This window comes from Gymnogyps californianus, chromosome 13 (genome assembly GCF_018139145.2).
Source record: "Gymnogyps californianus isolate 813 chromosome 13, ASM1813914v2, whole genome shotgun sequence".
NCBI lineage: Eukaryota > Metazoa > Chordata > Aves > Accipitriformes > Cathartidae > Gymnogyps > Gymnogyps californianus.
The window spans coordinates 13,501,436-13,514,175 of NC_059483.1; the positions used below are offsets into that span (position 1 = coordinate 13,501,436).

Genomic DNA, 12,740 nt, shown 5'->3' on the forward strand with positions numbered 1-12,740 from the left:
TTTTTGACATATAACTTTCTGGTAGTTCAGCTTTAGATTTTGGTTTAGTTTTTTAAGTTTAAACTTTCTCAACATTAAAATCTGTTGCACTTTACTTTTTTGGTGTTCAGAGTATTTCAGTTACCTGGAACGAGATGGAAAATTCTGAATGTTAATTAGCGGAAGACCCAACATTCATCAAAAGCTTCCTTGAAAACGAATTTAAATCCATGAAATTCACGTTGGTTCAATCAAAGGAATAAGGGTTCATGACAACAATACTTTGGAAAATAAAATAAAAATAATCCATAAGCGTGATAGGTAACTTCAGCCTAAAATTTAGGAACTTTTTCTTGAAGAGATCTAAGAATCGGATCTGTTTGTGGCTGTGTATGAAGTACATATTCAAGTTATGTAGATCTGAATTGGGAGTGAACGACAATATATTGCAGGGTTTTAAATCACCTCTTCCTCACATTGAGGGATTGTAGGAATTTGTTTAGACTTGGGGTAAACCTGCCTCTGGGGGGGTGGTCATCTTGTTTTCACTTTTATCAAATTTTGAACTCTGAAAGAAGAAATGGTGGGAAGCAGGTGGGGACTGAGGATTGCAGATGTAGTTATGTGGCATGTAGTTGGCTCTTATTGGGGTTGCTCCAAGTGTGCAACTGTCTGCAGTGTTGTTGTGTGTTTCTTTGGCTGTACCATATTCTTGCTTAGCTGCTTAGATTGTCTCTTTTAATTGACGCAAATGTCATGCTTGTGTTGCTGCAAGGATAACTTTCTTAATTTTTTTTGTAAATGCAGTGATAACATCCTTAAACTTGAACTGTTAATATGGAGGAATATGTAACCTATCACATGCTTCCATATTTTTTATGATCAGATAGTAGCATATAATAGCTTAAGTTCCTGAGGTCTTATTTTCAAACACAGCATTCGATGCTTACTTTCACTTGTGTTTTGTTCATATTTCTGGGTATTTGTATGTGTATGGACAGTTTTTATGGAAACTATTTGAGAAAATGATTCTTAATCTTTTTATGCTGCTGCAATACTGACTGTGAATTCTCCTCCAGGTGCCCAGATCATTGATTTGATGATGCTTGTAATAGATGTGACAAAAGGGATGCAGACGCAGTCAGCAGAGTGCTTGGTAATTGGGCAAATTGCCTGCCAGAAGATGGTGGTAGTTCTGAACAAAATAGATCTCCTTCCAGAGGGGAAGAGACAAAGTGCCATTGAGAAGATGACTAAGAAAATGCAGAAGACTTTGGAAAATACTAAGTAAGTTAACAGTAATATTAACAGCTAACTTGTAAAAAAAATGTTTAACAAAAATACTTCATGCACATTTCCCTTGCAACATGCTTCTAAACATACTGAGATGTCTAGCAAAGATGATAAGAGAGTGGAAAGATTACCAGAAACTCAAATGCAGTCCTGAATTTGCATCTGCAAGTGTCATGTATAGCAAAATATTTTCCTATAATGAAGCTTTTCAGTTTAAAGGGCTGCTTGGAGTTCAGATTAGATAAAGCAAAGCCAGAGTATCCAGATGAAGAACTGTTGGGTGTTTGGGTTTTTGTTTTGGTTTTTTTTGTTTATTGGTTTGTTTTTAGTTTATGGGCTTGCAAATTTTGTTGTGATCTGCAAGTCTTCTTCACTCCACAGAAAAGAAACTGTTAGGGCTTTTCCTTAACTGAGGGTGAAAAATGTGATTGCCCTAACTAGGGAGAGCAGAATGATGGAAGTTTATATAATGTAATGTGGCTCTGGCTGGGATGATGTTTGTCAGTCCTGTTTAGGTAACGTAATTGAGGTACATAATTGAGTGAAGTGCAGTGAGATTCATGAGTGGAAATGTGGCTGTTATGAAGTGGGAAGATTACAATATAGACACAGTATTTTAGTGGTTACACAAACTGAAGCACAGCTTGCTTTGCCCAGGGTCATAAGGGCATTGACATTGACTCCCACATTTGTAGCTGTTAGGTCACGTTTTGATTTGAAGAATCAAAGGGATAGGATTCAGTGTACAGATAAGAGAATCTCACCAGGACCAAAAAAGCAAAGCTTGGTTGGATATGGCAGTTCCTGCTTAGCTTATTTGTGGTGGTAGGGCAATGTCCCTTTTCAACTATGCAACTGCCACAATAGTGACTACAAAGATCTTGGTGTCTTTCCAGCTCCTGTGTTGTTCTTGGGTCCGTTCATTGTGCTGGGAATGGTACAGAGGTGACTAAGAAAGTGAAATTCCTACTTGTGAACTTAGAATCCTACAACTTTCAATTCTCTCTGGCAGCTGTTGATTTAAGGGCAAATAAATACAGGGTGGCTTGGTTTTCTCTGTAGGTTGCTGCCCCTTGTTTTAGGAGAGATGGAGAAAGGAGACACTTGCAATATATCAAAGTGTTTTGGATCAACAGTTTTTATAGCTGTGAGCTTGTTGATCAAATTCACAGGTAATCCCAATGGGGATAGTATTGAGATAAAGTTAGGAAAACTTTAGAGATAATTATCTAATGGCTTTTTTATGATTTTATTTGATTGTTTGAAAGATTCATATATAGAATGTGAATTAAGCAGTATTACAATTAATAGTTATTTTTTTCTTTCTCATATGCCAAGAAGTTAATGATTGTTAAGAGAGTTTCTCTTAATATACTAATCAGTTTTATTTTGTCCTTCTAAAATTTGTTTATTCTTCTTGAATGGCAGTAATTGCTGCTGCAGGTGGTACTTCATTCTTGGTTTAGTCCAAGATGGTATTGCAAATGATTGGGGAAAAAAAGACCTTTCTAGTGGTATATTCACAAAAGGAAGGCAAATTTTTGTAAGGAAACTGGTGTTCAGAAATAGTTTTCATGTATGCTGTTTGAACTAAATATTCTCTTTATATCCTGGAGTACAGATGGGTCTTTACAGCATGTCTTGAAAACCAGCAGACTTTGTCAAAACTGAAGGGGGAGTGAGTTTTTGAAACAGTTGACATGCTAACTGTGAGGTCCTTACCTCTAGCCCCCTTTTAAAACAAGGATGTGTATCAGCTGATCACAACAGCTGTGATTCTACCTGGAAAGAAATGGTCCTGTCATAATGTTTTAATTATTTGAACTCTGGATCCTAGAAATACTCTTTTATTGGATGTGTCTGCGTATTGTTCTCGTAACAAAACCTCAGTTTTTGCATGTGCAATCTGTGCTTTATGGTGCTTTGAAAGCACTGCTGACCTGGGCTTGATTGTAAAGTGCTTGTCCTGTTGTATCTCAGGCATGTGTTGCTTCTCGACAGCCTCTTTCCCACTTGATTTTGAATTTCCAAATGCATGTGTTCTTAAACTTTTTTGTATTTCTAAACTACTCTTCTTAGCAGGGCATATGCTGAGATCATGACAGCTGCCTCTGACCCCAAACACTTGGCAATGAGGGTTTTTTTTCTAGGAATAGTTCACTTTATTATTATTATTCCTCTACACACATAGGCATGCATCCACAATTCCATAGCAGTAAGTGAATCTGAAGTCTGTTGCAGCTATAGAGTAGGTGTTGCCATTGATGCTGTGGAAATTATTGTAGGGTTGTCAGGAGATTCCATGAAAAAAATAAGCAGAGCAGAGTAACTGTTGTGTACTTGAATAGTTTGACACTTGTAAATTTAACCTAATCAAAACTTGCTTGTTCCATGGATTGATACCAAAAGTAAACTGCCCCTATGAATGGAATTTCTATTTTTTCATAATTTTTTGCACATGCCAGCTTTTATCTTTGTCCAGCAGGGTCTAAACTCTGCTGACAATAAATTGGTGTGATGGAGTAAGAGTTTTACTAGGGCTGAATCATGTTTGGAAGTCCCTCCAAAGGCAGTATATGATTACTCCAGTTTGTTCTGGTATATGGGAAAAGGAGTAAAGCACCTGGTTCAGCATAAATTTCTATTTATTGCAATACAGTGCCCTAAATTATTTGTATGAAAATAAATTTTGAAAAGTTTATGGTTAATCACAGGAATTTTCAGTGCACATTTTTATTACTGTTTGTTCCTAGATGCCTCAGACTTATGGCATATAAACAAAGAAGATACCTTATATGCCTGATTACTGTTTGGTCACTGAATGAGCTCCCTCTGTAGAACTTAGCATTTTTTCTTTATCAAGGCATTGTCTTTTTCCTCCAGTTCACTCCCTTTTTGAGATAAAAATCTATGGGGGGTGGGTGTCAGAAGGATGACCACAGTAATTACTTTTACTCTGAATCTGTTGCATAAGAACCAAGTATCTATGGGAACCAATCACTCTTTTGCATTACTGCTGATTATTATTCCATTGCTTTAATACATATATTTTTTACATGGTTAATCCTGACTTTTGCAAAAATGCAGTAATAATTTGACTTATAGTCTAACTTCCCTTTCCAAAATGTAGGCAAAACAAGCTATTAGGTGATTTAAGCACTAGGTTGCATTTTAGGGAGCAAAAGTTGAGTCTGCTGACTGAATTTGTAAAAAAAAAAAAAAAAAAAAAAAAAAAAAGCTGCTGAATATTAAGGACTTGAAGAGTAAAATTCATTGTAAGAGAAAAGCTAAGCTGAGGTCAACTGTGGAAGTACTGCTCTTCTCTGAACCTTTGCATGTTTGAGATTTGTGAATTTCGTGAACTTTGATTTCAGTAGATTTAGATCTTTCTGTTGTGTGCAGATCTTGCAGTCTTCCTGCAGACTCAGGTAGACATCATGTGACATCTTTCATTTGGCTCCTGTTTTGAAGGTTGAGACTCTACAGCTAGGATTATAATTGTTTTAATGAAAGTTGAAAATAGTGCTAGTCTCCAGGTAAAATGGCTTGAATGCAAAGCCACTGCAATAAGACTGGGTAACAGACCTTTGCTTCTGAAATAAACTGCAGTCTTGCTTTTGACTGCCTGTCGTGGTTTAACCCCAGCGAGCAACTAAGCACCACAAAGCTGCTTGCTCACTACCCCCACAGTGGGATGGGCGAGAGAATTGGGGGCAAAAAAAAGTAAAACTCGTGGGTTGAGATAAAGACAGTTTAATAGGACAGAAACAGAAGGGAAAATAATAATAGAACATACTGAACAAGTGATGCACAATACAATTGCTCACCAACTGCTGACTGGTGCCCAGCCAGTCCCTGAGCTGCGGTGTCCCCTGGCCGACTTCCCCAGTTTATATACTGGGCATGACATTGTATGGTATGGAATACCCCTTTGGCTCATTCGGGTCAGCTGTCCTGGCTGTGTCCCCTCCCAGCTTCTTGTGCACCCCCAGCCTCTGCTGGCAGGGCAGTATGGGAAGCTGAGAAGTCCTTGACTTAGTATAAACACTGCTTAGCAACAACTAAAACATCAGTGTGTTATCAACATTATTTTCATCCTAAATCCAAAACACAGCACTGTATCAGCTCCTAGGAAGAAAATTAACTTTATTCCAGCTGAAACCAGGACACTGCCACAGAGCTGAATCAGTAGCTAATACTAAACAGGACTGAAGATTTCATAATGAAGTCCAGTAGCACAGATGCTAGTAATTCAAGAAAAAATTGTCAGTTATTCACTATGATGGGAAAAGCAGATAAATCAGAATTTGAGGGATTTTCCTTGCCTTCATTGTCAGATGAGTCTGGAACTACTTTACATTGACACATGTGGGAGATCTGTGTGGTCTAATGGTGGTAGTCTCTCTCTCTTTCAGGTTCTGTGGGTGTCCTATTGTTGCTGTTGCAGCAAGGCCTGGTGGACCAGAAGCCCCAGAGTCTGAGAATCCGCTAGGTGTTTCTGAATTAATTGAGGTACCTGCTGAAGAACATAATGATAACATAAAACATGCTTGAACTTTTCTTTAAGTCTTTTAGAGTACACTGTATTAGTATCTAGAGCTGAGGAACTCCTGCATTAATGTCAGTTTTAAGGAACCTGATTCTTAAGGGATTCCTTCCAGTGAATGGAGAAGTTGAGGTTGCATGCCCCAAAAGTGCATCTCCTTTTTCAACTACTAGGCTTCAATGCCTTTGAATAGCTGTTTCTTAAGGCACAGCTATATCACACGTGGTGAAATTGGTTTTAAAGTTCTAAAGAACTACGAAGCATAATGAATAAAAATAACTTTAAAATTCTGCCAAATCCTTGTAGGTGGTGTTTTATAATTGTACCACAGTTAAGAAAACAGTAAAGTTGTGAAGTCAGACACTCAAAAGTTACACGCTGGGAATTGTCTCCTTCCTTTGTGTGTATATTATGATCCAGTGTTTAAGTGCATGATTCTTTATTCTAAACAACCCTTACCTCATTCCTTGCACAGGATGGACAGGGCTCAACTAGTGAGCAGGTAGTCCGTATTTTGTTTTCATTCTCATTATCCTCTGTGCGGCTTCATGACTCCATTCAAATACTGCTCTGCATTCAGAATGATTAATTTCCTCCTGGACTTTTCTTTGGCACACATCACTGTGGTCTTTAGCACTTGGCAAACAGTTAATTTACTTCCAAAAGACCTATAGGAAGTGTAGAGGTGACTTTAATCCATATTTAGATTGGGAAGCTGAGGCACAAAGGAGTTAAGTCCACTGAGTTTACTAATTTGGGTTGCCAAATTTAAGGAAAGTAGGAACTCTTTTGGGACGTGCTTATGTTTAGATCATAGTACCTGCCAATTTTGACTGCAATTGTGAGTGGTTAGTGCTTCTGTTAAGCTTTGGGGTTTCTGTTTGGACAGTCTGAGGTGTATAGTCAGTGATTACCTGTGGAAAGTTTCAGTTTTGAGAATTGCAATACATGGGAGTTCTGGCATAAGCAAGTGTAGAATCCATTCTCTAGAGGAGCACCACCTGCCTTCATGATGAAACCATCCTTCCCTGTGATACTCTGCCTTGCTTACTGCATGCCTTGCACATCTGCATGATAAAAAGCGTGGCCTCAATTTACCCTGTACCCTGAATGAGTTGGGACCTAGAAAAAACGATATGGTTGTATAACTAACATTATGTCGGACCCATATGAACAAGAGAAGATTTTAAGCGAACTGATGCTTCACATGTATCCTTAGTTCCAGCAATGTGGGTTGTTGGGGGAGGAGAATGAATTCTCAGGTTTTCAAAAAACTAAGCTTATACTGTGAAGGGCAGGACACTTAAAATAGCTGTTTGAGAGCAGTTTGTAGCTTGTAGTAGACTTGTCACCCTTTCTGTGAATAAGCTTTAGGGGAAAAGTAGCATCTTTGCCCTGTTATTTGCAGACAGCAGAAAGTGGTCCTAAAACAAAGGCATCATTCTTTGCAGACTTGTCAAGGTCTGATTTGGGTGCTTTGGATGCTGCTGGGTTTAAAATACTTGTAAATTGCTGAAGTTAGGCTGCAGCACCAGTCATCAGAAATCTAGGGATGTCTGGCCAGGGCAGCCTGGCTTGTACAAAGGCAGGATATTCCATGTAGCTGCTGAGCACTGAATGTTGTACTGCCTCCCGGGCACGTATGGCATGTGATGTGGTATGGCCTTAGAATAGACTTAGCAAGAACCAGGCTGCCCACAGCAATGTCTAGAGAGGTGGAGGTAGGCAAGTCCTTAGTTCTGCCTTCATCTGGTTCCAGGTAGATTTACTGGGATGTTCCCCAGGATTAAAACCTCTGAAGGAAATACCAATGTTGCAGCTGGTTTTGTCAACTCTGAGACCTAATATTAGAAGAGCTGGCAAATGCTGTGCAAGCCCTGCCATTGGCCTTCAAGGTATTATCCTTTCTGTCCCTGATAAGAGGCTCTCTCCATTGTTCTGCCATTACAACTTGGGCTTAATCTGCAGTTTCTGACCTTAAAAGCAAACATTAAAGGCAGTGCCAAGTTTATATGCTGATCTTATAACAGAGGCAGAGATCAAAAGTGATTTGAGATGGGTGAACCTGTTCCTCTGAAGCACTGTTGGGCACATGACTGCATTTCTGTAATTAAGGTCTTTTCTCTATGATGATATATTTTAAGAAACGTAGTATTTGTCAGCAAAACAGAAACGCTAACCTTGGAGAATTTCTCTAGAAAATGGTACTTACGTAGCTATTTTTCTTAGTGGTTTGATCCTCCAAGGAGTGTTAACAGAAATCTTAAGGGGAAGTTGACTTCGAAAACTTAACCCAGTATAATAGTTTTTCTGGAAGGGAGGCAGGGATGGGGCACTAATATCTGTATATAAGTTCATTTTCACAAAATCCAAAAAAGCTGAAGTAGCAAAACACACTGTAAAATTGCACTTTTGAGAGAGGGAAGAAAAAAAAGGGGTGGGGTGGGGACATACAGGATTTTTTTCTCTTTGCTTTGCTGCAGTGTTTATATTGAGTTTGGCAGCAACTTTATCACTAGTGCAGTTTTGCTAACCAAGCTAAATGTGCAGCACCAAATCTTTCTAAGGCAGAAAATTGAACTGTTCCTGCTGCTAAGTGTACGTCTCCTCTATGGCACACACAGTTAATTTGGTATTGGTGTGTTCTAAGCTCACTGGGAGATGCCTGAAATCAGTAAAACTGCAAGCTTGTTCAATCAATCATCTGCTTGCCTTCCTTTTGCTGTATGGCTGTCATGACTTTTCACCCAGGCATGGTGCTGCCTTTTTTTTTTTTTCTTTTTCTTTCTTCTCAGGTCCTGAAGTCTCAGGCTTACCTGCCATCAAGAGACCCCTCGGGACACTTCCTTATGGCAGTCGACCACTGTTTCTCTATCAAGGGTCAAGGCACAGTGATGACAGGGACTATTCTTTCTGGCTCTGTTAGCCTTGGTGACAACGTGGAGATTCCTGCCCTGAAGGTGAGTCCCTCATTTTCACTCCCCCCAGCTTTCCTGATAGGAGGAGACACTCAACAAAGAAGAGAGTGTTCTCTTCCAGTCTGAAATTATTCAATTATTTTCAATGGGGTTTTTTTGTACTCTACTATCAGCCAACTTATAATAGGAAGAGACATAGAGATTTTTAAATAAGGCAGCCAGTAAAGTTACCTGCTCAGTTTTAGTTGAATGAAGAGGAGAGAAGACTGACCTAGATTAGCATGTTAGACTTTCAAATTCAGAAAAGCAAGGTGGGCATGTTTCCAAGATAGGATGTGCCCAAGGACTGAACAAGGTTTGAGTGAGGTTACTTTCATTTGAGACATGCTGCAGTGAGAAGGCTTGCAAAAGAATCTGAGTAGGTAGGCTTCCCAAGACGCCTGGAAGCGAAGGAAATGATGAGAAGAGGGCGTTGAAATGCTTGATGCACATTCTCTTTGTTTGCTGGGGCTTTAATTGATGTTAACGTGTTCTGGGAGAACTGCTGGGATGCAGTAGGTGGCTTATTGCCATTGGGCTTTTTAGAGAGCCTGTAGAAAGTCAAGAGGCCTTTCAATGGCCTTTGAACTGCTTAACTGTTGTTACTATTTTATTTCCTTAAAATATATTCATCCTTTAAAAGAAAACAAGCTGACTTTATGCTTGGAACAGGTGAAGCCTATTTCACAGATGCTGATTTGGACTACTCTGACTTTCCCTTTTATATTCATTGCCCAAAATGAGTCAAGACTTGTGGAGCGTTTGGCAGCTGCCTCTTAAAGTGGACTCAGGCGATTACATTCTGAGAGTGGGCAGCTTTTGGCTGAACAAGCCTGGATGGGACACTTTTGGTGCTGTCATTATTATCCTTAAGTTGTGTTAGTATAAGGACCTTACTCTTTCATTGAGTGAACATGCTGCTTTCTCATTTTTGCCTGTACTTTGTGGGCAAGTGAAGGACTTAAGTGAGGCATTCTGATTTCACCTGAAATATTTTGCTGATAGCTGACAATTAATTTTTCGTCAACCTCTTCTGTGGTACCTGTGGCTATCTAGTTTATATCATACTGTCCTTTGCATAAAAGTGATTTGCATGTTATGTACCCCATCATGTCTGCTTTCCCAGTGGAGTTCCTCACTGCCCATATTCTCATGTGCAGCATGCAGCCCATTCTGGGAGCCATGCTTGTAATTCCTGCAGGGAATATGCTTTGCTGGGATTGTAGCTCTGGTTTCAACCTCTCCTGTTTTCCACTTGCCAGCTTTCCTTCCCTTTTCCGTTGTGTCCTGCTTGCTGTCCTGGGCCTGCTGCACAAGGGGTCCAAAGAGGGACAGGCGGTTAGGAGTACAGGGCTGACGAGTGCTGAGTTATGGCTCCTGCCCAACAGGGGCCTTGCATAGCTAGTTAGCTACTTTCCTTTTGGCGTAGCACTGGCCAGCCTTCCTGTCGCTTTGTGCTCTGGGAGATGGGGGTGAGACAGAGCAGAGTAATTATTTCTTGCAAAGAAAGAATGCATAACTAGATTGTATCTGGGAATGACTGTTCAGCTCTTCGTGTATAGTCCAAGAATGTTTTGGAGAAATATGTTTAGGAATTAGTCTGCTCTTTGAGAATCTGTATGAAGGGGAAAATGACAAATATAGTGAATAACTTGCATGTTGCAAATGGGCGTTTAAAAGGACAGTAGGAAAGGCTTTAAGTGGGAATTCAAAAGATGCTTTCTTCACAAGCAACTGGGGGAGCAGTAAAGTGAAAGGCAAGTTAGCAGATAAACAGGTCATTGACAAAGAGAAGCCAGATCACTTGGCTTTTATGGCATTAACAACTTCCGTCAAAGTTTTAGTTATTTTCAATTGCTGCTAATGAATTAATCCTTATACTGCCTTGTGTGAAACAGAAGATGTGTCCATGCCTCTGAGTGGTAATAGTGGTGGGCAGAGCTTTGCATTTTGGTTTTTTTGCCACTAGCAGCTTGTGAATATTCATGCTCACATTGTATAGGTCTGAAAACCAAGGCGCAGTAAAAGGAAGCAACTTTTGTAAGTTTGAGTTGTGTTGTACTTACCCTGCTAGCATCATGCAGAGTTGGATTAGGATACCTAGAAAAGGTCAAACCTTTCTCAGGCCTACAAGGTAACGGAGGAAGCACATTTCACAACACATTGTGGTTTATGACTCTCTCTGACCCTTTTTTGCCCTGACCCTATGGTAACTGAGATTGACAGCTGGTGCCCACTGGGCATTTAGGGACATTACAAACCAGCTGCTTTTTAGATTTGAAGAACCCTCTCACCAAATGAAGTGGCATCACCTTCCAGTTCTACTAATGGACTTAGACATCTTTGACCGCTTGAACCTGCACAAAGGAGGGACACAGCAATTAAAAATAAACAGTAACATTCTCAAATGCCCATGCTTGCTCTGATTGAGGCTGAGAGCACCAGCAGTGCATAGATTCCTTTATGCTGTTGCCTATGTAAATTGCCATCTGGGGTTGATTATCCATATAGCGAAAAGAAAAATTATATATATGTGTTTGGCAAAAAGCTTTGACACAGCAAACAGTTCACTATCCAATTGAGTTAGTACTATTTGCTCACTAGCACTTGAAATCCACCTTGAAGAGCATGAACCTAGGATTTGTGCAGCTAAAATGTAGTGTTGGCAGAATTCTGAATGTCCTTTAAGATTATTTCAGTGGTCTTTCAATCTCTACAGTCTTCCAGTTTATAAACTGTAACAACTTGTGACATTTTTATTTCTGTGTTATAAAAGTTCCTGGAGTTTGAATAGTAAGGATTTTTTCAATATAGATTAATTTTATTTTACCGATAGCTTTGGTGGTAATCACTTCAAAATATTTATCTAAGTATATTTTTCTTAGTGAATGTAGTTTAAGTGAGCATGAATGTCAAATTCTAGTGCTGGTTTTTTCAGTGGGGGAGAAGTATCTTTGCCTTCCTTATCCAGGTGAAAAAAAAAAATCATAGTAGCTTAAGAACAGCAGCTACTTAGAAGACAAAAAACCAGGCAAGAACTAGGACTTTTGTTCTTGTCATTGGTTGTCTCAAACAAAAAAAAAAAAAATCTCTGTGTGAAAAGTAATGCAAAATGTTGTATGGTATGTGGTCTTCCTTCTGCCCAGTGTTAGTGATTCTATCTTTGGATTGCATAGTTGCAAGCACATTAGAAATACTGCAAGATTGGGTAAAACAGATGATAATATGTTAATATTCCTTTAAGGATGTTTTAGGGCACAGAAAATGTTCCAGGTGGGTTAAGACAGAGAGTGATTCTTATTAAGAGTTCTGAAAGATCAGAGAAGAGGTCAAGTCTGAGTTGAGTGAGGAGGCAGAGATGGATGTACACAGTTAATGGATATAAATCTGGTCATCCTGAAAGTGTCAACTCAGCATTGCCTTACCTGTGGTCAAGTGCTGCAGGTATATAGCAGCTGCAGAGCATGTACGTGGCAGCCAAGTACAAAGACCACTGTTTTTTTCAGGACTTGTAAGAAGTAGTAACTTTTCTTGCTTTATATTCAAGTTCTTATCTGCTCTGTTTAATGTAATTACTGCAAATGTTAGAGCAAGTTGATGCAAGCTGAATGGCTGGTGGAGGTTAATAGCTTCATTGGAGCCTATATAAAAGTACAGTATGCTGCCATTTTGTGCTGCATTTTGTCGGAAGGTTGTGAGCGCCTTGAAGGCTGAGTAGCTGTGTTATTGGTAAACAGTTACGTTGATGTTTTTCTGTAGGGGATCGTGTGGGGGTTTTTGCTGTGTGCTGAAGCTGAATAATATATCTGGTGTTATATAGTACAAAGTTATTTCTTATGTAATAAATCATGTGGACATCCAATCATTGGACTGACCTTGGGAGGTGCCTCTTTAGACATTGTCAGATTTGTGATCTGCTAGGTGTGGTTGAGCTGTTATCATTAAAGAGGAAGAGGAGTATTCAT

At 39.5% G+C, this 12,740-nt stretch overlaps 1 protein-coding gene across 5 annotated transcripts in view; it reads left to right on the plus strand.

Moving 5' to 3' along the window:
• EEFSEC (eukaryotic elongation factor, selenocysteine-tRNA specific) overlaps positions 1-12,740 on the plus strand; it is a 129,590-nt gene that overhangs the window by 34,371 nt on the left and 82,479 nt on the right. For all 5 annotated transcript variants that reach the window (XM_050904649.1, XM_050904650.1, XM_050904652.1 and 2 more), the window contains exons 2-4: positions 1,059-1,266; positions 5,688-5,784; positions 8,614-8,778. In XM_050904649.1, coding sequence (XP_050760606.1) covers positions 1,059-1,266; positions 5,688-5,784; positions 8,614-8,778 — 470 coding nt within the window. The remainder of the gene's footprint in view (positions 1-1,058; positions 1,267-5,687; positions 5,785-8,613; positions 8,779-12,740) is intronic.